The 25,249-nt window shown below is 38.3% G+C and overlaps 1 protein-coding gene across 1 annotated transcript in view; it reads right to left on the reverse strand.

Annotated features, from left to right (window-relative positions):
* Positions 1–25,249, reverse strand: part of LOC306887594 (RNA-binding motif, single-stranded-interacting protein 3) — a 131,305-nt gene that overhangs the window by 89,195 nt on the left and 16,861 nt on the right. The window contains exons 2-3 of the mRNA XM_079445452.1: positions 12,157–12,314; positions 687–745 (exon numbers count right to left, since the gene is read on the reverse strand). Coding sequence (XP_079301578.1) covers positions 687–745; positions 12,157–12,314 — 217 coding nt within the window. The remainder of the gene's footprint in view (positions 1–686; positions 746–12,156; positions 12,315–25,249) is intronic.

Raw genomic sequence — 25,249 nt, forward strand, 5'->3', positions numbered from 1 at the left:
CTTGGCTTTCATAAGTCCTGGCTGGAAGCCCATCAGGGTGGAGAAGCCTGGCAGAGTAGGAGGGCTGTTAACTCCAGGAAGTGGAAGTCCTCTAAAGCCTGGAGTGATTTCCTCTGCTTCCAAAAAACACCCTCTCTCTCCTGTTCTCATGTGGGCATTAATACTCAATTTTGGACATATTAGATGTGCCCTCAGAAAGCAAGTATGACAAAGAGAAAGACGCACACATGCATACACACGAAACAGGACAAAAACCTGCGGGACCCGGTTTGGCAGATTGTGTAGGAAGCCAGGCTGTTTATTTACAGCACTGGCTGAGTGTTTCCTGAAAAGAGGCTGTCTGCTAAATCATCAATTTCACCCGGACGCTTTCCTTGCCCCTATGGCTATTTTTAAACCACCATAACAAGGCCCGGACTTTTCAAATCAACACAGGAGGAACCCTGTGCTTTTCCTTGCTGCGGCTAACCCTGTTAGTCACGCTAACGTCTTATCCGGTTGTAAAGACTTCACCCACAATCACGCGAACGCATTTCCTCCTCTAAAGATCATTCAGACAATCTCCAGATTAATCAGAGTCTTTCAAAAACTGTCATTTTACAAGGATTATTGATTATTTTAAGTGAGACAGTGAATGCTCGCTGAACGTGTTTTTAATGCAAGCCGATATTGATTGCGGTTCTCACCTTTGCACTGGTTGGTGTTTTTGTCCAGGATTGCCTTTGTTGACACTATTTTTCCATACCTGCGAAGGACAAAGAGAACAACAGGATCAGCTCAAATGAAAGCAAGCTAAATAAAGTACATTTCAATGAGTTTTAGACTTAGCATTTTATGCATCCTAAATACACACTACTGAACAATATTTTCACACTTTTTGCATAATTTGACAAAATAACAGTAAATGTATTCATTTAAACACAACAATATTCATTTAGTTATACATTAGATGCATTCATTTAAAAATCTGAACTGTATTTATTTTTCTTCTTAATTACCATGAACATTTCCACCTCAATATAATTTCTACCATATCTCAAATAATTTATTGTGTTTCATTAAATTATGTGGTGGAAATGAACATGATGGAAATGACATTTTAACACATTGTAATAAAATATAATAAAATCTTACTAATGCTAAATTTCACAGTTAGCATTTTATGCATCTTAAATACACACTATTGAATAATATTTTCACACTTTTTGCATAATTTGACAAAATAACTATACATTTATTCATTTAAACACAAAAATATTAAGTTATTAACACAAGATGTATTCATTTAAAAATCTGAAATTTATTTAAAAATAATATAAACAGTTAATATTTGCTGACACTTTTTGTAATAATTTAGTTTAAAGCTGTAATACTGTAAAAATGTAATATCTGCAAGTTGCAATGAAAGGGACGTAATTACAAATCCTTTCTTCAGTATTATGACTTGCATCCAAGTTAAACAGATGATCAAACACGAAAAAAATATATATAAACCTGTAAATGGACGACTCATTCACAATAAGATTTATAACATGCATTTATTAAACAGATTTTCATTGAGAACTGGGACAAAAATCTATACATGAAAGATCAAAAATTACAAATTTTAAATCCAAAAATGACACGTTTTAATGTGACCTTCATATAACAAAAAGAAAGAATTTAAAATCAGTTGAATAAAAGACAACCCCTGGGACGTACAAGTGCCCAAACTTGAAGAAAAACCCAAGTGTAATGTTTGCTCCGAACTTAGTTAATTAAAAAGTTTGAAAATAACTCAAAGAGTACGTTTAATAAAGATTTAGTTTAGATTCATTAAAACCTTGACGTAGGAATGTTTATGGATACATCAATACCTTACTTAACAGGACACCGTAAACAAGGGGAGGTTGATTTTGGGTGCAGGATGTGAGTCTCAAACTCCAGTGATTTAATTAAATGCTGGCAGCATCACAGAGCCCCAATCTACACCACAAAAATCCCCGCCCTCGTTTTCACTTTTTCACCTCAACTCACAGCACTGAGTACTCTTGTATTCTTCAAATAATCTTTCTCTTTTTTTCTGTCTCAGCCCCACAAAACCTCTATTCACATAGCGAAATCAGTCTCATCGCAGAATCACGAAAGCGTCTGCACAACAGATGAATCTCTTTCCTCTCTGCAGTCTCTCTTTTCCCTTATTCCTCCCCTACCGCCTCCCTTCCATCCACGATGGAGGTAATAAAGTTACTTATCGCTTCCGTCTCCGCCTGAAGACCGGGAAGACTGATATAACCGTGGCGCTCCTGATGTGACTTTTAATTAATATTTAATGCGGCTCCCACCTCCAGGTAAAAGCGGGAGACTATATTACCCACCTTTATAAGGATGGAGGCGTTTAATAAGGGAAAGATCATTTCACTGTCACCGTGAGAAGCAGCGTCCCATCGAGGCATTGTACCGCTAATGTCTGGAATATGGCAGCTAATTCATCTCACATCCCGTATAAGCCGGCAAACGGCAAAGCTTCATAGAAGAAATACAAATAATTATCGTAAGCCGCTGTAGAATGCTGCGAGGTTGAAAGAACAACTGTCGTACAAGGTTTCATGTGAATTTATCAACAAAGTCTTCTGCAATTCACACCATCACCCAACGAGTAAGTGTGGGCGGATGTTTTTTTGCGAAAACAGATAATCACAACTCTGGGATTGTAGAGACTCATTATAGAAACAATACTGGTTTTGTTAGAATTTTTTTTCTTCCGTCAATATGGTTTGTCAGTAAACAAAGTAGAAGCCTGGGGGACGAGAGCAACCACATAACAGAGAGTGGAAGACATGAAAATGAGGAGCTCTGTTGGAGAAAGCATGTAGCGGCCCAAAGTGAAGGAAACACATGAGAACCATTTGACTCGAATGCTTGATTTGCTGCCATTTCATCTTGCAAAACAAGTGGTTGGACAAACACAGGCGTCTCAGATGAGTGAGTGGGTCGGGGGTGGAGCTGAGGGAGGAATGTAGTCAACATAACTGGCAACGTTTCCGCAAGCCAGTGCCATGCCGCGGTCATGCTCACGGATGTCTCGCTAACCCGAAACTCACGAACAGGAAGGTTTCCTCACAAACAGTTCTCTTGCAGCCAATAAGGGGGTGCAGGGAGCGAAATGTCCCTGTTATCATGTGCCTGTCTTGTTTTGTTTGTTTAGATGCTGATAAATGAACTACCGAGGTGGGGTAATGTTTAATAGACAGAGTCTGTGGTTGTGATTTATAAGTTACAAAATGAAAGTCTTTGTTGAAACCTCAAAAACTTTAATGACCCCAGCGCCGTACTTTCTGGTTAACGTAATGCTCTTTAGTATCATTTGTCAGGATGACACAGCTAACATTGTAGCCAAAGGTGGAGGAGCTCACTGCGAGAACATCTGGCAAAGCGTCCTGATCATGCTCACGCTCCACAATGAACTTCAGGGTAGTTTTAAGTTGATGGAAAGCAGCAGTGCCGGGATATGACGCTATTCTACCCAGGTTAAAGGTTCATTATGGAATGTTGGGCTCTCTATCACCACCTGTGGCTGAAACACAAAACTTTCAATATCATTTAATTTAGAAAATGGATTGGGGTAAGAACAGTTTTGAACACTGATGTACTTCGATAGTTTTTTTGACATTTTGACTTGTAAAATCTTCTATAATGAACCTCTAATGACATAAACAAAGAGTTCTGTCATTTATACACCCTCATGTTGTTTCAAACCCTCACATTTATTTCTGATCCAATAACTACATTTTTTACTAGAATATAACTAAATAAATAACATACATAATAGCTATATGTGTCCCTGGACCACAAAACCAGTCTTAATTCGCTGGTGTATATTTGTAGCAATAGCCAACAATATGGGTCAAAATTATACATTTTTCTTTTAAGGCAAAAATCATTAGGATATTAAGTAAAGATCATGCTCCGTGAATATATTTTGTAAATTTCCTACCGTAAATATATGAAAACTTAATTTTTGATTAGTAATATGCATTGCTAAGAACTTCATTTGAACACCTTTAAAGGCGATTTTCTCAATATTTTGATTTTTTGCACCCTCAGATTCCAGATTTTCAAATAGTTGTATCTCGGCCAAATACTGTCATATCCTAACAAACCACACTTCAATGGAAAGCTTATTTATTCAGTTTTCAGATACTGTATAAATCTCAATTTCAAAAAATTGACCCTTATGACTGGTTTTGTGGCCCAGGGTCAAATATGGATTTAAAATGAGGGTGAGTAAATAATGACAGAAGTCTAATTTTGCGGTGAACTATTTCTTTAATGTGGTCTTAATGTCGTCAGCACCCAAAGACACATTAGCTTTACTAATTAGCATTGCATGCATTTCATTACATCGTACACATATGTAAAATTCAAGTGTTATAAGTCACACTAATGAAGTGCTGAACCCTTGTTATTTATCAGAAGCAGGAATGTTTTTCTGGAATGCATATCAATAGAACTGTTTTGATGATTGCGTATCACGGTTACTGCCGATCAACTTAAAACTGTTTCTATGGATGCTGACTTTTGATTAAGAACAAGATTCAAGTGTGTTTACTAGTTGAAAACTTTCAGAACCTCAAGCATGGAGTTCCCCTCGTGGATGGCTGGAGTGCCAAGAATTCGACCTTAAATAACATCAAGCCAAAGAGCCAAATGGTTTACAGTGAGAGAAGTTGCATGCTACAATATTAGTAAACCATCTGCTCTATGATATATGATGATTATATACAGCAATATTATAAACACAAGAACAAAAATAGCATATTCAATTATGTCCCAGTGATTCCAAACACAACAGAACTGCAAATGAAAAATCATTCAAATCTAATTCATATTAACTTGACTTCATGCTGCAATAAATTGCTGTCCTACATTATAAATATGCTATTTTAGATGGGCTTTAAAAACATCAACATGATCTAAAATATAAATATATAACAATTATTAATCATTTATTTAACAAAGATGCATTAAATTGATCAAAGTTGACAAGGAGTCATTCTATTTTTTTAATCAAAATCCTAAAATATTATGGATATAATATAATCCTACTATATATTATATATTTTGTGGTTTCTAAAAAAAATATTAAATATTTTGTGGTTTATTTTATAACATATTTTGTGGTTTCTACAAAAATATATGCCGCACAACTGTTTTCGACATTGATAATAATAAAAAATGTTTCTTGATCACCAAATCGGCATATTTGAAGGACCATGTGACACTGAAGACTAGAGTAATGATGATGAAAAACCAGCTTTCATTACAGATGATAAATATAAGTGTGTGTGTGTGTGTGTTTATTGTATTTTTGATTAAATACATTTTTCAAAAACATAAAAAAGTTAACTCTATTATAAACAATTTACTGGAGTCCTTAGAGGCCATAAGAGTAGATTTATGGAGTTATGTTAAATACATTTCTATGCCTCAAACCTTGGTGAAGAAATTCACAACTATTAATATCACTTGAAGGCAAGTCGGCTGTGACAGACAGAATCAAAGAAAGAAAGGAGGCAACAACGCCCTTACAATAACAGATACTCAGAGAGCTTTAATTAGACTGCTGATACCACACACACCAAAACCTCCTGTCAACTACCACTGTTCAGCCAGAACGTGGGATCAAAATGTTCTAACTCCGGTCATCTGGAGGAAATCTCTCCACACTGACCAGAGCAGAACAGGTCCAAAAGAGATGCCCACAAATGACACACACAGGCCACCACCCTTTCCAACACAGCACACACTGAACCCTCTGAGCACTTTAGTCAACCCACAAGCACACAAAATCAAATCAACATGAACAAAAAAACTGTAAACACCACATAAGGCTAACCAAAACGCCTAGAACGACTTTCAATGAAGATAAATATATTTCTAGATCCACACGCGTACTTTTGAAAGATTGCGACACGGCTCGACGTGCTGTGACAGCCCAAGCTGGGAGCAGATCCCAGCTGATTTGATCACCGTCAAGACAACGCGTCTTGTGTACGAAGCTTTCAGCTGCAGTGTGTGAAGTGCTAATGACAGTTCTCAAAGGGCCGTCACACGCTCTGATCTGTGTTTTTATTTTCCCCAGAGCGCCGGCAGCCACGGATGCCGGACCGTTTGATGTCTCGTGCCGAGAGATGTGAACCAGCATTCTTTCAACTTCTATCCAGGTGGGTGTGTAGGATCTCTTAATTGGCTACCATTGCAGCTGTCTTGTCTGACACGCCGCTCGACACTTCTGTGCCTTGAGTTACAAGCATCTGATGTTTGTTTGTATGCTCGCTTGCGCCGCTGGATTCGAGAAAGAGGCCCTGTGACTTTGCAAAAGGAGGATTTGCTTTCCTAAAACGCTATGGCCTTGATTTACTGAATGTTTGCATGCATAAAGCCTTGTCAAAACTTGATACAAACTACAAAAAATGTCTAAGCTGAGACATGACTCCACATACAAGCAAAAACTTGTGTAAAAAGTATTCATAATACAGCATTTCTGCTCACTGCATAAAGTCAAATTTACAGCAAAAAAACGGCAGCTGCTGTTGCCGAAACAGTAGCAACATTTTAGGTATTATTATTATTATTATTATTACATTATTATATAATATATTTTTTTATAGTACAAAAGAGTATATTTCATTATCTGATATAATTAGGGCCCTATGATTTCCATGATGTGGAAAACGCGGACGGAATCGTGGAATCCAGTCATCAAAATATGTGGCCTAATAGTTAGAGAGGATGACTTGTAACCTGTAGGTTGCGTGTTCGAGTCTCAGGTCTGGCAGGGATTGTAGGTGGGTGGAGTGAATGTTCAGCACTCTCTCCACCCTCAATACCATGACTGAGGTGAGACCGTGTGCGTGCACTTCTCACTGCTGTGTGTGGGCACTTGGATGGGTTAAATGCAGAGCACAAATTTTCCTTTTTTATCAAATTTTGGATTAATTATTCAAAAGTAGGTCATATTTTTCACTGAAAAAAATGAATTTGGGAAAAATAAAAAAACAGGAGAAATATAATTATTAAGATAGTTATAACTATTTAGAAACATAATTATATGAATAATAGTGGGAATGTCAGTTTACACTTTTTCATTGTAAATTATAAGAAGACATTTATAAATTATAATTATTGTAAATTATAAGTTACATTTTTACTTCCAAAATGTACATTTAACTGTAAAATGTCCCATTAGATCTATTAGTTTTTTATTCTATATAGTAAGGGTAATTACTCTTAACTAAATAACAGTTATTTTTATTATTAAATTAACATTAACTTCAATTTAAAAACAATTTTTATAATGTGTGATTATATCACGTTTAAATTATATGGTAAATAAATGATGCACAATGAATATTTAAGGGGAAAATGCAGTGGCAGAAATTGTAAAATTTCTATATTTTGCCAAAACTGTCTGAAATATAATAAAATAACATTTCTACAGGGCTGTTTGAGTCCCATCTTTTGTTGTTAGCTTAACATTTTTTGCCATCTTCTGAACAGGAGTCACCTTGCACAGCAACTAAAAATGTAGCATTAGACTAACACTTAAACAAGTGAATTTTCTCTTTGTCTTGCCGAGGTGTGACACAGTTGTCCTATTATTCCATGAGAGCCAAGAGAGAGCAACATGATTAACATTTGGTGACGTTACCAAATGCAAAACTCTTCTTTAAATACAGGTGTGACCAACTTATTGGCAAATGTGATGTGCACAGTTAATCACCCGGAATAAGCCTACAGACACGCACGCAATCTGTAGATTGTACTAGCAAATTAATATCCTTTTGTTGGGTACCTTACATTATTAGTGCACTTTATTTATTATTTATAGTAAATCTAGGTCTGTGTGTCCAAAACACAACAGGAGCCATGCTAACAAGACAAGGCTTGCATTGCTTTTTTCGTCCCTGATAGAAGGGATTGGCAAGTGTGTCTGTGGTTTGAACTGTTAAGTAGAATTATGACTGACACCTCCTGCCTTAGAAGTCGGGGAGGCACTAGACAGAGCTGATATCCAGTATAAAAGACCTTTATCCCGAGTGTTTAGGCACTTTTTGACTAAGCTCCCCACTTCCTCTTCCTCTCCCACCTCACATATATTGACAAGAGCTGTGTGATACTGAGGGAGACAGAGAGATTGAGTTTACAAAGACTTCAAGACGACTCTTGATGGCTAGTGGCTTTTTGGCCCTCATACGCTCTTCTGAACATACCCAGGGCGGTTGAGCATCAAGAGGAGTCGGCCACTCATCTGACCTCAGGTTAGGTCTGAATGCTGAAGACATGTTGCTGCTTTTAGGTTTCAAAAATAACAGCAGTGAGAAATAACCACAGATATTGCAGAGAAGTCTCATAAGGGAAGTCACTATAGAGACTTTTATCGTGCACCACGAATACATAAACCCATTGAAATGGGTCTAACTGCAATACATTTTTTGCCATCAAGTGATGACCAAACAAGCAAAAAAATCCTTAAAATTCAAACAATTATATTAATAATGTATCAATTGAAACGTAAGATTAGAGTAATGGCTGCTGAAAATTCAACTTTGCATCACAGGAACAAATTACATTTTAAAATATATTTAAATACAGTTTTCTTCTAAATTGTTAAAATATTTCACACTTTTACAGTTTTTACAGCATGTTAAATCAAATAAATGCAGCCTTGGTGAGCATAAGAGAATTATCCACCACTACTGAACAGTAGTGTACAATCACAATAATTAATCAAAAATCACTCTATTAGTTTTTTTGAAGTTTGAAGTTTTTTGAACCCATACGATAGCATTCAGTAAAGAACAGACTATACCAAGATAGTAACTACTGTAGATTTAAATTTTTGTTTTGGTGAAATTGGATAAAAGTCGCTGGAGAAATGTTTACTTTTGCGAGTGCACTGGATACAGAATTGATTCCAGCACACTCTCTGAATGCCATTTGTACCGTAACCTCTTTTGCACTACAGCAGCAACATGAATAAAACTCGAGTTAAAAAATATGAATTATGAATCAGTCTTCAAATCATTAGAAATACTAGCCTGATTTTCTCCCTGTGATTAGACATTTCTACAGCGGTGAGAAGGAGACATAAATCATAAGTGTAGAAAAAGAAGACGACAAATGTACTGTAAGAAAGCAACACTTTGAAATAAAAAGCATGACCTGTTACTAGCCTTGTCACTGGCTCAGAAATGGTTTGCATGCTCTGGATGCCTGAGATATTCGAGCCCAGGGGGGGGTTCTACCGACTGAAAATGAGATCCTACCCCAGAGGCCCCCCTAGATATGGCAGCCCTGTACACAAGGGCAATTCCTCCACTGCCTCAGTTAGTCAATCAGGCTGAGAGATAGAGAACAAGGGTGGGGGGGTGCCATTTCTTGGGCAACAAGCCTTGGATGCTTTTTAGTGAATATAAAATATATAAGCTAATTTGTATATATAGGAGAGTATAGAATAAAACCAGGAAAATGAGAACCGCTGAATGCCAAGAAACCACTGAAAGCAATATAATAACTTTCTGATCTTACTCACACATATACATATACACACACAGGAAAGAAAAACACAAATGAGATAAATTTTATATCTCAGTTGTTTCTCCTAGACAGCAATGAGATTAAATGGAAAGCAAATGAAATCTACTGCTCCCTATTTCGCTCTTGAAAAAAGCTATTTTAGTAATCATGCATCTGTCTCTTCTAGGGTTTCAAATTCAGAATCAAAAGTCAAATGTTTTCAACATGAACCAAAACATTTCTCATTAAATAAAAGGCAAGATAAAAATTTAATTAAAATAATAGAAAAGCTATCCACATTATTATTATTTTTTACCATAGCTCTATACTATCTATGTATGTTTCCTTTGTCTGCATTTTTTATTTCTCTTCAAGGAATTTTACTCTTAAGTTTATTTTTGTTTGTTTGTTTTTTTTATCTATACTGATGTGGGAAAATCTGTGAAATACTGCAAAATGAACTTAAAAATGGCAAAAACATATAGAGTCCTACTACCTATTTGTATAAAGCACAATCAAAGATATCAAAGATCAAAAATAATAGCCAAGATATTAATAGGTAAAACACAACAGTTATGTACAGCACATTTCTTTGTGCATAGGTTTCGTTTTCATCTGCAAAAGGTCAATAAAAACGTTTAACGGTGCACATTATACTACGAGACAAATTGGCAAAAAACATACAGAACTTAGCTGGAATGAAATTCCTAATTCACCCCTTAAAACCTTGCTCCAAGTGTGAGCAGAATTGAGTTGGATTGTATTCACTTTCTCTCTGTAGCATTAGATTACAATCAGAGGCATAATGAGGGGCTCTGAAATGCAATTATTTTAAATGGTATTGTAAAATGCTGTGTCCTGAGGGTTAATACTCCATGATATCGAATCATGGAAAGGAAAAGTAATGAACTGGCTCACAGACATGACTCTCCACCCTCTGGTTTCCACTAACACACATACATACATACACACACAATTGCAGATGCATAATGAAAGCACATAAACATGATGACGATGTGTTCACCTAAGGCCTTCATAAATAATTCAGGATTCATATTCAGGCCTTTTATGAAAACGCGCTGGTACGTTTTCAGTTTCTGTCACAGTAAATGCAACACTCCTCCAATCTGACCTTTTTACCTCTTCTAATGCAACATAACTTGAGACGTTAAAATCTGGATGTTTGTTTTAAGTCGCAAACATTCTGCATCTGTAATTTGACAACATGCCATTCCTCAATTATCAGCTAATCTAATTAAAAAACTTTGAGCACGGCAAGCTGAAAACTAGAAGGGCTCATTTTCATGGCTGAGGTTTGAGATTCTGCTGAGGCCACGTTTTCTCCTTTAGAGTCTAACCCCATTGTACCTTCAGCCTCAAAACCCTGCCAATCACACAAGAAGATCTCCGAAATGTCAGCCTGACAGAAGCACTTTTCACTGTCCTTCCCGCCACTGCAGCAGAGCCACTGGAGGACGGAAAAGGGTCACTAACTGTGTGTGCATGTGCACAAAATGTGTGCGTATGCATGCATGCAGCTGTAAGCTTTAGATCGCGACACGAGGGTGCCAGATATGCAGGCAAGGCATCTAAATCACTGTTGTGTTATGTTAAAAAAATGCAAAGTGTGTTTGTGGAGCCTCTTTTTTCTGCTGAGCTCCGGAAGTGAGCCCCAAGGCGAACCCCTTTGACCTTTCCAAAATGTTACTGCCCATTGGCACGGCAGCCGCAGCTAATAAAACTTTTATAATCATGATTTTTTTATTCCAATCCCGCTTCAGGCCTTGGGCTAACCTGGACCATGGTAGCCCGAGACCCTGAAAGAGATTGAGAGATGTTGTGGGAGGCTGTGGCTTGAGGTTTCATCATTCTACTCCCTGAGTTTTGACATGTTAACATTTGGAGCATTATAAGTGGCATGCATTTCAGTTTTTTTACATGAAAATAATGTTTCTTTTCTTGCCTCTTCCCTCTCAAAAAAAAAAAAACCCTAAAAACAATCACAGTGAATTCTGGGAACTAGAAATATGATGACTGCAGCCCGGTAATAGCAGTCATCTGCGTAGGGTACATAAGACAATGCTGTCCTTGGTTTAAACGTTGCTTAGAAACTGCTGACCCCATTCCATATTTTCATGGTCAACTGTGTATGGGTGAAATTAGGAAATTCAAAAAAATTCACAGAAGGTCATGGCGCTGGAGTAAATGTCTTTTAAGGCAGAAAGCCCCCACACAGGATTTACATCTGCATGAGTCATCAGAGAAGAAGATTATGCAAGCTGCCCCCTGGTTCTTGTACAGCCTTTCATAATGACCCCCCTAAACTCTAATGATGCTGACTTGCCATAGCCGTTTATGGGTCATATTCTTCTCTGTAACCAAGCGCGGTGACTTTTTTCTTTTTTCGTTTCCCTGACCTTCTGTGCGTGCATTTACATGATTGCATGAGTTCTTGTATGTGAGTACCTGTGTCTTTGCAACTATAAATAGGTATAGAGTGACTGTTCATGTAGGTGTATAGAATGACAATCCTGACAGAGAGACAGAGGATAACAGGCAGTGACAGATAGGGAACATCTGGGAAAAGATACTTACGGTTGGCAGAGTTTGATGAGGTCCTGGTCGGTGGTGCCAGGCGGAAGGCCCCGGATGTACAGGTTGGTTTTACTGAGCTGCTCCGCTGCACTGTGGCTGCTGCTATTGGTGCTGGGGCTGGGCGGAGCCATGGGAGGAGGGGGCGGGGCATATGACTGCTGCAAGACAGAGAAAGGCATAAGTTGTTATTAAAAATTGATATGAGTTATATTAGATTACTGTAATATGCACTTTGAAACAGCAAGATCTCATGACTTAGAAAGAAGATTACAAAAATTCATCTCTAATCGGCATCTCTAGCCACTGTGAGCTTAAACACATGCCTTTAGGTGAAGAGTTTATGAGTCAGTGAACCTTAGTGAGAGTTGACACCATATTTAATATAAAACAAGGCTGTGAGGGAGAGATCTACAGTCTATTCAATCGATTGTACAATCGTAATTTCTAACACCTTATCTAGAATGAACTGGACTTTTAATTTGGTTTCCAACCACATAAGTGCAGTTAGTAATATTGTAGCAATATTATAAAACACAATTAGCAGTACTAATGTCACAAATAAAATGTACTTTACTATTCGGTAATAGCCCATTTTAAGTAAATTTGCCATGCTTAATTTTATTTTCCATAAAGACAGGTAAAAATTGAAATGTTAACAAGCCTGAGATGCAAATGATCTTATGCCATTCCATGTATTTGCACAAATTTTAAAAGTATAGAGTTCCGGTCCCGGTTTCTGAATTGTTAGTTATAACATCACAAAAAAAGATAAGTCTATAATAAATTGCCTTTGGTCGTTATTTAGTTAAGTAAAATAACTCCTTCAAGCTCTAGTAAACTCTGCTATCTTCTTGAACATGTGCTGACCGTGACTGTTCTCGTGTTTCCGCTTGCATTCGGCGGAATAAGAAATAGTCCCTATCATACGCCATCTGGAAACAGCAAAGTTAATTTTTACATATTAATATAATATAAAATATCAGTAATATAAGTAGCAAAATAATCTGTATTAGGATCAATGTTTATGTGAGGACTGATACTATCCATACAACAAGAGCATCTATATTTCAATGTCAATCTGCACATCACTACTGAAATCTGGCCTTGTGCTTATAGCTGATTGGTCCAGTGGACGCACAGTGCACCTGCAGCTTCGATGCCTCCAGTTTGAATGTATATTGGAGTATTTTCGATTCTTTGTCGGCTGAATCATTGTCAGCAAGGTACTGTACAACTGATTCTACTTATATCCCTCACAGTTTGTTTTAATTCGCATCAGTTTAAAAATGGCTTCTACCATAACTAAGATTCAGTGAGGCTTTTTGACCGCATACACACTGAGCATTCAATATTTTCTGACAGACACGGCAGTCAGATATAGAAACATCACTGTGACAGTTAAACTGTGGCATGAGAGCTATTTATGTGTGTGTGTGTATGTGTGTGTGTGCTTTCCTAGTGATGTCTATGTAATGGACTGTGTGTGTGTCTGGCCCGCGCTTTCTCTGTGTTTGAGATAATCATTGGCTGTCAGTTGTGCTGTACACTGGCATTAATCTATTACCTGCACTTCCCCACAGCCCGCAATTTCCTCGAGACAGACGTTAAGACAGACAGACAGACAGACAGACAGAAAGAAAGACAGACAGATGGGCCTATCGCGGCTAGAATAGATTCTGCATTCATATAATTCACACCCTGTCCCTCAGGCTACAGTTATGAATGAACCCATTGAATTCTCAGGAATGCAACACGCAGACAGGGAATAGAAGACGAAGAATTGCCATTAAAACACACTGTGCGCATGTGCATAGAGGGAAATATAAACCTCATGTTCCGAATGAAAAAGTAGGGGATTTTATATGAATATGAGAAGGTTGGGGCCTAAACACATTGCATGAACAATTACATACAGTACATACCAGCAGTGTTGTTAGTTGGTAACTAAAAGTAGCGCCACTACTTAACTTCATTTTCCTTTGCATGAAAGTTCTTTAGGTGTTGTAGCATTTCCAGTAAAAAGCTTATTTTTCCAACTTGTAGTAACCAAATGCTACGAGTCCAAAGACTGAGCAAACACACTCCTAAACAGTTGTATATGTGTAAGTTAGGCCTGGAAAGTCATTCTAGTGAATCGGTTCGTTGTAAACCGTACCCTGACGTCCCCCCACCCCCAAGCCATATGGAAAGTCCGAATCGTTCAAGTAAATCAGTTCGCCTTGAACATTCCACTCCTTTCATGTAATTCGTTCGAGAATTTGTTCTAGTAAATAAATTTGTTCTAAACAGTTTCGTATGTAGTTATATAAAGTCTGATTCATTATAATAAATTGATTCGTTGCATCAATTTGATGAATCGATTGGATTGTTTATCTAAGTGAATCGATTCAAATAATGATTCACTGATTTGAGTCGCAGCGCAGTAACCTTAATAAATGAGCATGTATTCTAGTGTTTATTTGTATTTAATGTGCATTTATTTGTTCAGTTTTGATGCTGTTAGCCTTGTTGCAATCAATAAAAAAACGTCCTTTTTTGTTGCCGAAAAATATGATTACATGAATGAAAGATATAAATAAATGGAAATATATATATATATATATATATATACTTCGTCAAAAGTAATGCAGAAGTAACTTAAAGTGTTATTTTGCCCAAAAAATAAAACAAAAAATTGGGGTGATGCAATTGTTTATTTTTTATAATATGTTATATAATATTGTATTGCTTTACTTTTAAACCTAAAGTTCCCCAAAAGCTGTCTAAGTGTGCCAGAACCCTACATGAAATCTGATTATAATAAATACACCCAATTCCCAGAAACTATACACACACCATATGCGTGTCTGACATGCCTGACATGGCTTCAGGCAGTCATGCACACACGCATGATCTGACTGCACAAAAAGATTCTTGTGTGAGTGGAAGCTTATCAGACCCACCCGGCCCGGTTCTCCTCAGCAGATCGGGGGCCTGGCCTCCGCAACACGACGCCGGGATGGAGACAGACCGAGTACAAGAGAGCAAAAGCTCGGCTGATCAAAGTGCTCGCCACAGACACCTCTTTCAGCCAATTTGTGTAGCTGTCAGGGGCACGGCGATAGCGCGTCAGGGTGTGTAGTGTGTCAGGAGTCATGATGGGGGAAGCCTTTGAAACGTCAAAGGCGTTCACTTCTCCGTCAGACGGGCTGGGATTAGAGGGAAAGGGAGAGATGATGTTGCTTTTACAACGGACTCCAGCAGGAATCACACACATACTCATACTCTTGGCGCCTCTATAGCCACACATACCCCCTTTCCACCAGCTGGAACCAGGTGCTAGTTCAGAGCCAATGCTATAGCCGGTTCTTAGTTGGTTCGACGGGCGAGCCCTTTAAGAACCGGTTGCTTTTCCACAGGCTAGAGAGCCAATACAGAGCCAGGTCTTACATTACAATACGTTTCATGTTTCGGTTCACTAGCGCGGCACAACAGGCTTGTTCGAGGTGCATCAGCGCCACGCAGACCGATCGATCGATCGGCACACAACACACTAAAGCACCGCGAGAGCGATCCAAAAGCATAAAGAGCTGTCTGCTTTCCAGTCGCTCCTGCAGCATCCCGATGCCTCGCACCGACTGGTCCGCGCAGCGTCGATCCATCCCGAACAAGCCTAAACAAACTATCAACAATGGCGGACGTTACATTGCTATTGATGTTCATGGCTTTGCGAACCTACATCGGCATCCAAACACAACGAATCAAACGTGCTAGCGTTTAGTTGGTATTTCAAATATGGCGGTCCAAAGTTTCTGTTCGTCTTGTTGGTCACGGTAACCTCGCCCCCAGCCCCTGACGCAAGCGGTTCTTCCTTCTAGCCCAGCAATGTTTTGGTGCTACTTACGAACCGCTTTTCCTGGTTCGGAGCTGGTGCTTTGGGTGTCAAAAAACAAAGAACCGGTTTGAAACTAGGCTCTGACTCCGAACCAGCAGTGGAACTGCCTTGGTGGAAAAGGGGTAACACACTAACAAATCCCATTCATTCGTACAGCTTTAGTGGAGCCACTTAAGTCAAACGCGGAGACCCTGGGAGACAAATTGTCTGATGATAGATGTGCTATTAGGCTACACATATGTTGTCTGAAATGCGTTAGCACATATAACGTTTACATTTGTGATGTGTTATCAGTTGACAACTGTTTGTCTTGGGGTTTTGCTTTGGTAAGAAGTATTTATACAGTATACTTTGTAGTTGTGGGCTAGTGGTGTGTGTATGTCACTTGGGATGAACATTTTTGAGTTTTGGATCAAATTAATCATTCAACTGTTATTTTTCAAATGGACAGCTGAATAAAAATATCAAACATTCTAACTCAGCATTTTAACAATCTCATATTTAGATCAGTTTTAACATTCTCATCCTCAGGCAATGTCCGCTCGTACACTGGTAATTTTTTCCTTCTTCCATTTAAAAAAAAAAATATCCGTCTATATGAAAACGCAAAAGCATGCTATGAAGCACTGTCAAGAGCAAGCCAAACCAACAGGTGGTGATATAATCTCAACCGTAAAGCAATGTTGACCAATCAGGAGCCTGAAAAAGTTTCCAGTATGCGGAGATAACAGCACATGCTCTGAAAGCCAAAATCTCCGGTTTTGCTGTCTACATGATAGCACTGCAACCGGAGTTTTTGAAAAACTTCACCCTGGCAGCCGTTTTCAAAATGTTTGGTTTCAGCGACCTGGTGCTGCATTTGCATGTGGACGAATGGCCAAACCCCATAGAAAAAGCTGCAGTTTTGAATATACGTGCGTTCATGTGGACAGGGCCTCAGGGTCATGACACAAGAAACAAAACTGGCCTAATGGCAAAGTCCTTAAGACACGTAATGGCCAAAAAAATGACTTAAAATCACTGCATATGATTCATTTCTTTTAACTGTAAAAAGCTGTTAAATGGTTAACGGTAAGTTCCCCTACTATACGGTGAAAAACTAAATTGTAAATTGACATTTCCAGAATTCCCTACATTGCATTTCAAATGTAAGTTTTGAAGTATCGGTCTTCTCAGCTTGTGGAAAAGCTGCTTGTGGTGAGCTTTGGATCATCATGTTACTTTTCCATCCCTGCTTTTGGAGGTTATCAGTGTATTACAAAGGTACAAAATGGATTTCAGAAATTCAATAGGTTGGCATATTAACCTTATATCAGTTAATTAAATACAGTTTTTAATTTAATTTAAGTTAAATCCGTAAACCCTAAAATGTTGCTACCATATTTTTTACGGTAAAATTCTGGTAACCACAGCTGCAAGTTTTTTTACAGTAAATTTTACAGAATTTTTTTAAAGTGTAAGTACAGTTGTTGCCCAGCCCTAGCTAGTAATTGGTCGGTGTTGTTTAGCTTTGGTGCTTACACAGTCTGCATGAGTTTGAGTCCGGCTTGGATCATTTCTTCCATTCCTCACCCATCATTTCTAGTCATGTCTATTTTGTAGCTTTCAATCAAAGCAAGCAAAAAGGCTGAAACCTTCCAGAGAAGAAGAAACCAGTTATTGTCTGCTAATTAAACAATTCCTGCCTTTCTTCTCCTTGTCTTTTGCTCTCTCTCATCCCTGTCTTCTACCACTCTAATGACTGTAATCTGTCCATTCAGCCCCCCCTCTTCTTCCGCAGCCTGGCTTCTGTAAACCGTCTCCTCCTCTCCCCCGCCCCCTCCTCTACTACGGATAAATCCATCCATCCCTCCCTCCCTCCCACTTCCCCTCCTTCCCTCCGTATCCCAGGGTTGGCTAGTGCGTAGCCGGGCTCTGCTCTTTATTAAAGGGTGAGTGATGTGCACACACATTATCTCCTCGCTGCACGCCCAGATAGCCTTCATTTCCCTAAAGAGTACTCCAGTCACCAAACAATTAGTACTTCCTGGAGAGCCCTCGAAAATGGGTTTCGAATGGCCACCTCTCCTCCAACCCCTCTCCCTCCCTCTGTCTGTCTGTCTGTCTGCCTTTCCCTCTCTCTCTCATTATTTCTCCTCTGCTGTTGTTCGCAGAGAGAGATTTACCTCTATCAGGTCAGCTTTCTTGCGCTGCTAGCTGAGTATGTGGAGTTAACCCCTGCCTCCGCCAACTGTGATTATGCTTAGGCTATGGAAATGCGCAAACTGCATATGCATGCATTTAAAATATTCCTTGTATTCACATATTGATGCATAACTGCATGTGATATGGGCCAATGATTTATAAGACTGTCCATAATAAAGAAATATCTAGGTTAAAATTGATTTGTATTCATGTTGGTTTCATATGATTTGACAGCAAAAAAAATTATATATATAAAAAATATATATATAAGAGTTCAAATGTAATGAATGTAAAGTAATGTAAAGTAGTGTTATCATCAAGTTTAATGTAAAAAGATATTTTATTAAAAAAATATATTCAGTTATTTCATTGGAATTTTTTTTTCTTTACAAATATTTATTAATTTTACATTTTGTAGGGAGTAACGTCATCACTGACAGTTTTTACAATCTGAACTAACTTTGTCTTATCTGAACTGCTTTGTCATAAAAATTTTAAAATATATTACCTAAAGTATTTTAAGAGACTTGACAAACACAATCAAGACTTTGATTTGTTGTACTTTTTCAAATATTAATAAATAGTGAAGCAGTTTTGTTTAAAAAAATTCTAAAAAATAATGACAATTATACCAAACTCTTAAGAATGAAAATAAGAGCTTTTTTTCTTCATTATGATATCCGTGGTATCACCCTGACATTTCAGACTTTATGTAAAATATTCAAAGTGAATTTTTACTACAGAAATTAAAAACTTGCTTATTAAAGTGTTGTATTCAGGCAGTATAAATGCATTTTTAAATACATAATGGATAGAACAAAGAAAAGATCATGATGTCATTGACCCATATGCCATGAATTTTGCCTCTATCTTTTTCCAAATGTGGAGGAAAAGTCTCGTAGCTTATCCATAAGAATTTGGATTCTTCTGCAGACAGCGTTTGCAACACACACACATGCACTCGGCATCGCTCCTGACGGTAGTGATCGATAGTACACGCCATGACCCTGCTGTCACAGGGACCAGAGCAGGACACGGCGAGCATTGCTCTCCTTCCCTCAACTCTCCTCCCAGGGCCCCTTGGGGCGAGAGAAAGAATGCCGGCTATTTAGGGAAAGGGTTTGAGATCCCCTGCATCCGGACAGCGGAGGCCCAAGGAAGCCCCAAAGATTACACTGAGCACTCTGCGCACACACTCTCAACACACATAAACTCATGACTCTATCTGACCCAGAAATATATTACCACATGCATTAGCCCATTAGGCTCTCAAGAAGATCTATACGTTAGAGTTACTGCAGCAAAGGTAGGAGGGAGACTTCTTGCAGAGAGAGAGCGAGCGAGTGAGCAAGCTTTAAGCCTTCTGTGCAAGCGGGCATTGAGTGCTCTCTGCCATTAAAGCTCATAGTCGATAAAATGCTGCATTAGAACCTCTTTGAATTGCAGAATTTCATATGAAATAAAGAGATGTCTTCTACAGCTTTCTTTTGTGCTGGAGACATAGAAAAGTGATCATTACTGATGAAATGATAAACATTTGCCCTTGCCGGCATGACATTGAGCCTGTCATTGGCTTGTGACTCAACAAAGGACACTTGAAGGAAGTCAATAATCAGTGTCATGAATCATGAAAATGTCATGTCCGTGTCATCCATCATGGGCCTTTTCCCAGAAACCATGTCTTCTGCTGTCTAATTATCCTGTAAATATTGAATCTTAAAATATTAAATGAAATAACAATGTTTAAGAGCAGATAAAGATTCAGAGGGAGGCAATGACTCTTTTCCCCTCGCTTGAGTTAAGCTCAGTCTCATTAGACCCTTAAACACAGCATAAGTGTGTAGGAGTAACTGCAAGAAAGAGGCTAAAAGTCATGTGACGAGGCAATGCCTCTTTAGCACTAAGATTGGCTGTGAATGGGATAATACCTGCCTGTTATATTCGCAACTGCTCCGCTAATTGGCCTGAATGGGTAAAACTGGTGGAAATAGAAGGACTAATTGACCCTTGTTTTTTCTACCTTAGCAACTGTTGCCATTGGCCATTTTCTCAAGATTTTGCTCTTTTTTATGTACGTCTATGAAGGGCCTGTGTGTTTTTGGATAACACAGTTTTATTGACATTATCCAAATGTACAACGCCACATTGTTGCTTAGGATCTTATAATAGTGGCACAAGGTACCCAGAGATGGTTTTTTTCTGTTTCTAAATCTTTAAATTAATCTTGAGAAGTGCTTGAGGATTTGGCCCTCAATCCCAAATGAAAGTGTATAACATCAGTGAGAACAACTAAATTTGCTCTCAAGTAAATGAATGCTGCTTCTCTGCAGTTTTTAATCAAGTTACAGGCTAATTTCAAAATTCTTTAGAGAACAAAGGCAGATAAAATGCTTTGCAATGCCACAATTCTGTATGGCCCATGTAAGGATAATATCGAATGAGCATATTTACTGAATCTCTAATTCAGTTTGTTAAAGTTTGTTAGCAACAGTAACCAAGGGGTGCAGAGCATAGGGAAGGGTCAGTGTTGATATGGCCATATTTTGTTACATCCAAAATGTAAAAAAAAATTTAAAGTCTGGCACTCCATTTGGTTCAATTAAAGCTGAACTTTTCCATTCCTATCCCAGTTTGAGTCATCTGAAAAGTGTAAATATTGTGACTCTCTGATGCTTTCAGAACTTTGTTTGTTTTGGCATCACATGACACAGCAACAGTGGCTAAACCAATAGCATGAGTGTGGAGGCGGGATTAATGGCAGACAGAGTGCTAGGGAAACCTGTTTGAAAACATTCATTATTTTTGAAGATAAGTTGTCTAAAATGAATGAAGATGTTCACTTCCCTCCCAGAGATTTTTTTTACCCACATCGTTCACGTGTTTGACCCTTTGAGAAACTACAAAGCGTAATGGACCACACGCAGACTAAACAGGTACCAGAGCACCGGTCTGTACCTTTCATAATTCTTTCTGTCAGCAGGAATGTGAGGACAAATAAGCTGGCTTTAATTTAGAAGAAACACGCTGCTCCAGACACCCAACCACACTCCAGCTTGTTAACGTCAGGCCCACGCACCGTTAATGTCATGAACGAGTTACACAAACATTCGCCCAGACAGCACTAACAACATCTTCCTCACCGGCCCCTCTCAGCACAGCACAGCAAGCAAAGGTTCACACTCAGTTTGCAATCAAACGCATCCGCCTACGCAACATATGACAATCCGTGCCTCATTCCGCACAGAATCGGCTCACATCTGTGGCTCCGCTGTGATGACACTAAAGGATTATTCAACACAATTGTTCGACCTCTCGAGTATTTGCGATGCATGAATAATCATCACCACCTCCTTATTATGCAGATATATGCTAATTTCTCTTAAATATATTCAAATGCACCCCGCCTCTTTCTTCACTGAGGTCAAGGTTTAACTAAGTTGGCATGTATGGAAACGGGCTCAGGTTTTAATTGTCTGTTTTTTTCCGAAGAGGCAGAAAACTTGAAATAAAATTTGTGTGGATTAAACGCATCTGGAATTTAGGCCAAATTCCGATTAATTCGTACACTACATTAGCGGATCTCTCTCTATTTAAATACCCCTTCCTTCGTGACACGCAAAATCCCCGGCCCCTCAGGGGCAAGCACAGAACATTCAAATACGAGGAAACAATCAGAGTGTGCTTATTTGCATATGAACGGGAGATGGAAGCCCGCAAATCCGCGGCAGTCCATTTTAATCTGAGAATGATTTCCTCTTGTATTGTTACGAGAAACAGTCTGATAGCATTCTCTCTTCTCGTCTCCCAATCTTCCTGCTGAAATTAACATCCGAATGTGCTGCTCGCTTCGGACCAGACCGCTCAGAGAGCCGTGCAGACGGTAGCAGTCCGCCAACCTCTGTTGCCCCGGCAACAAAGTGGAGGACATGGTGAGGTCTTATCAATCAATTAGAAATGTCTCTGTTCACTAGAAGCATTGAGCCACTGGGTCATGATTTCTCCACAGTTTGTCAAATTCATTAGGGCCCTTTTCAGAGCTGCATCACTATTCAAAAAAAGTTATTTTTAATGTCTGTCGTCTGTCGCCAGCAGGTTAATTTTTTTTTTAAATGTAATTTTATAGACTAATATTCTACACTCCCAATATAATTAAACTCCATTTAAGTTTATAAAACACATTAGTGTTCAAATTAAAACAGTTTCCTTTAGGAGAAGGCAGGATGCACAGAGGAAGTCAATGAGCCTTTTTTGGTCAAGAGTCATACACAATTCATTTAGCTCGAGAAGAGCTCACTTCCTGTGCCTTCGTTAAAATTCCTTCGTCAGGTTTGCTTTTGCAGCAGGGCTTCCAAGAACTCCGGACTTGACCCATTCAAGGGAATTCCTTTCTCCAGACTCCTTTTTTCATTCCCAGAAGCTGTCTGAGGAACAGCCACTGTTAATTGGCATCACATGACAGCTGGGTGGGTTTAGGGGTCACATCCATGTTACAGTGATTTGATGGAGGGAAGCTAAATTAAATCATTACTTTATTCAGCACTGACAGTGATGTGCACATGGTGAAGTATCAGGCTAAAGGTTCTGCTCCTGGAAACTTCCACTGGATGGGATTCATACAACAAAGGAAACAAATGTAGAAGTGAGTAATATAAACATTTTCTGCACAGAAAGATTTTTAGACAACTCAGATCATAGGTCATACATTCTTTAAAAATGCCACAAAAATATATCATGATGTTACTGACGTACTACTGATGTGTGTTTGTACTGTGCATATTGTATATTGTAATATGGTTTTAAATTTAATTTTATATTAAATGCAAATTATATATATATATATATATATATATATATATATATATATATATATATATATATGTATATATATATACTTTTTTTCCAAAATTACAGATAATATAATGTGCAATGAAAAAAATATATTCAATTAGTAAAATGCAAAATAGAAGCATTTTCACTAGTGGTCTCAAACCTTTGGGCCCCACTGTGTAATTTAATTCTATACTCTATGCTGCTATAGAAAGCCATAGCACTTTGTGAATGAAATTGTGCACTGCAGTTCTTGGCCTATCTCTACAGCTGCTGTACCAGAACACACACACACCACACACACACACAAGCACACACACACACACACACAGATGATAAAGAGTCTTACATGCCGTGTGTCCTTGTGCCTCCCTCCACATTGAGTCATCAGCTCTGCACTCCATTAATCACACATCATCAAATGTTGTCACATCATGTTAGTAAGCATGTGTATGTGTGTTTGCGTGTGTGTGGTCTCCAAATGTGGTCTATATGTTGTGGCCCCCTTCCACTTGCTTTCAGACGTAAATAAATAAATAAATGATAAAAAGGCGCAGATCCATGTCTCAATGTCACCCTCTTTGGGTGTTACAGAAACCTCAGCTAAGCTCGATGCTGACATTGAGATGGAGGGAGATAGCCAGTCCGTGGACAGAGTATTATATTCCCTCAAATGGTCACTGAATACGAGTGATATTGAAGCAGCCATTAATCAATTTTCATACCTAGTCCTTCATCAGTTCACTAAACGCTGGAGCCTGATTTGATCGATACAGAGGAAGAGGGCAACAAAACAGGCGCTGGCCGTGCAGATGATGATCAAGACATAGTCTGTGCTGGAAATGATTTAAAAGCCATATCAAATTACCATGATTTTTCTTCTTATTGAAAGGGATGAGAGATGCTTTAGGCTAGATGGTATACAACATTTTTCTGTGTTGAAATTCGATGCACAGACATGTACAATGTTGAAATGTGCCGTTTTTCTTAGTTTAAAATGCAAAGACGAGCAAAAATAAGCAATTACTTATAAATGCTTAATGCAATGTTTGCATATTTTATATACATTTAATAGATTAAAATGTATTAAATTAAATATTACATTTAAATTATTTTTAAATTAAATATGCATATACGTTTAATTAAAATTAAATATATTTTTTATATATTAAATGTATATAAATATACATATTCATATTTAAATGTTACTTAAAAATCATGGGGGAAAAAACAAATATCCATCAATGCAAAAAGATGCTTTTTGCCACAGTTGGTGTAATTACAAGATCTACCAGCAATGGCTTGCAGGTTCATGCTAACCATCCAAACCAAGACCTCATGGGTGTGAGCATCCCGACCTGCTTGACACCCATTAGGGTGACCATTATTTTTCATATATTTCTATTGATGATTTTAGATTTTAAACAAGGCTACATTAGAGTCCAGCCTCATAGATCATGTCCTGCGGCTGTGTGGTGTGACGCATATAGTGTTGCGTGGGTGTGTGGCCACTAACGGGAGATCCACAAGGGTGCTGCTGTGTCAGAGCGTGCACTCAAGGACGTGGCTCTGGTCCAAGCGTAGGACGTGAGCAAGCTAAGATGATCTCTTAGCCCATGTGGAGTCCATGCATTCAACACATGTACAACGGATGCATAACATGACGAGGACAGGATGTCATGTTACAATATATCATGTGCATGGTTATTAAATTGCAGAATACAAATAATTAGCTGCACCTCCACCTTCCTGTCTAATTCTTTTCATAATGCCAGAGAACCTGATTTATATGGCACCACACATGAGCTGTTGTGTGTCTAGGAGATTTTGTAAACGATGCGTAATTAGAGTCTTAAAGTTACAGTTCATCCAAAAATAAAATTGTCAGCTTATTTTTAAAACGTCCTTATTTCCAAACTCTTATTCTTTCTTACATTCTTGCTTGCTTGCTTTCCTCCCCTCAAATGGCAAAAATGCATGATAAAATTGTAAAAAGTCTGTATGATTTATGCACTACATTTGAAGTCTTCGGTATATGTCAAGTATTCTTATGATAACTTTCTGTGAAGAACAGTCTGATTTCATTTTTCTCTGAAAGTCTGCTCTAGTGTTTTGTGCTATTTAGCTTTAGATCCTTAAATGAATCAGTTGATCCAGTTCACAGAACCCTTTTGAATGATTCATTTGATTTGTTAACTCCCTGATTCA

This window comes from Barbus barbus (assembly GCF_936440315.1).
Source record: "Barbus barbus genome assembly, chromosome: 21".
In the NCBI taxonomy this organism is placed as follows: Eukaryota; Metazoa; Chordata; class Actinopteri; order Cypriniformes; family Cyprinidae; genus Barbus; species Barbus barbus.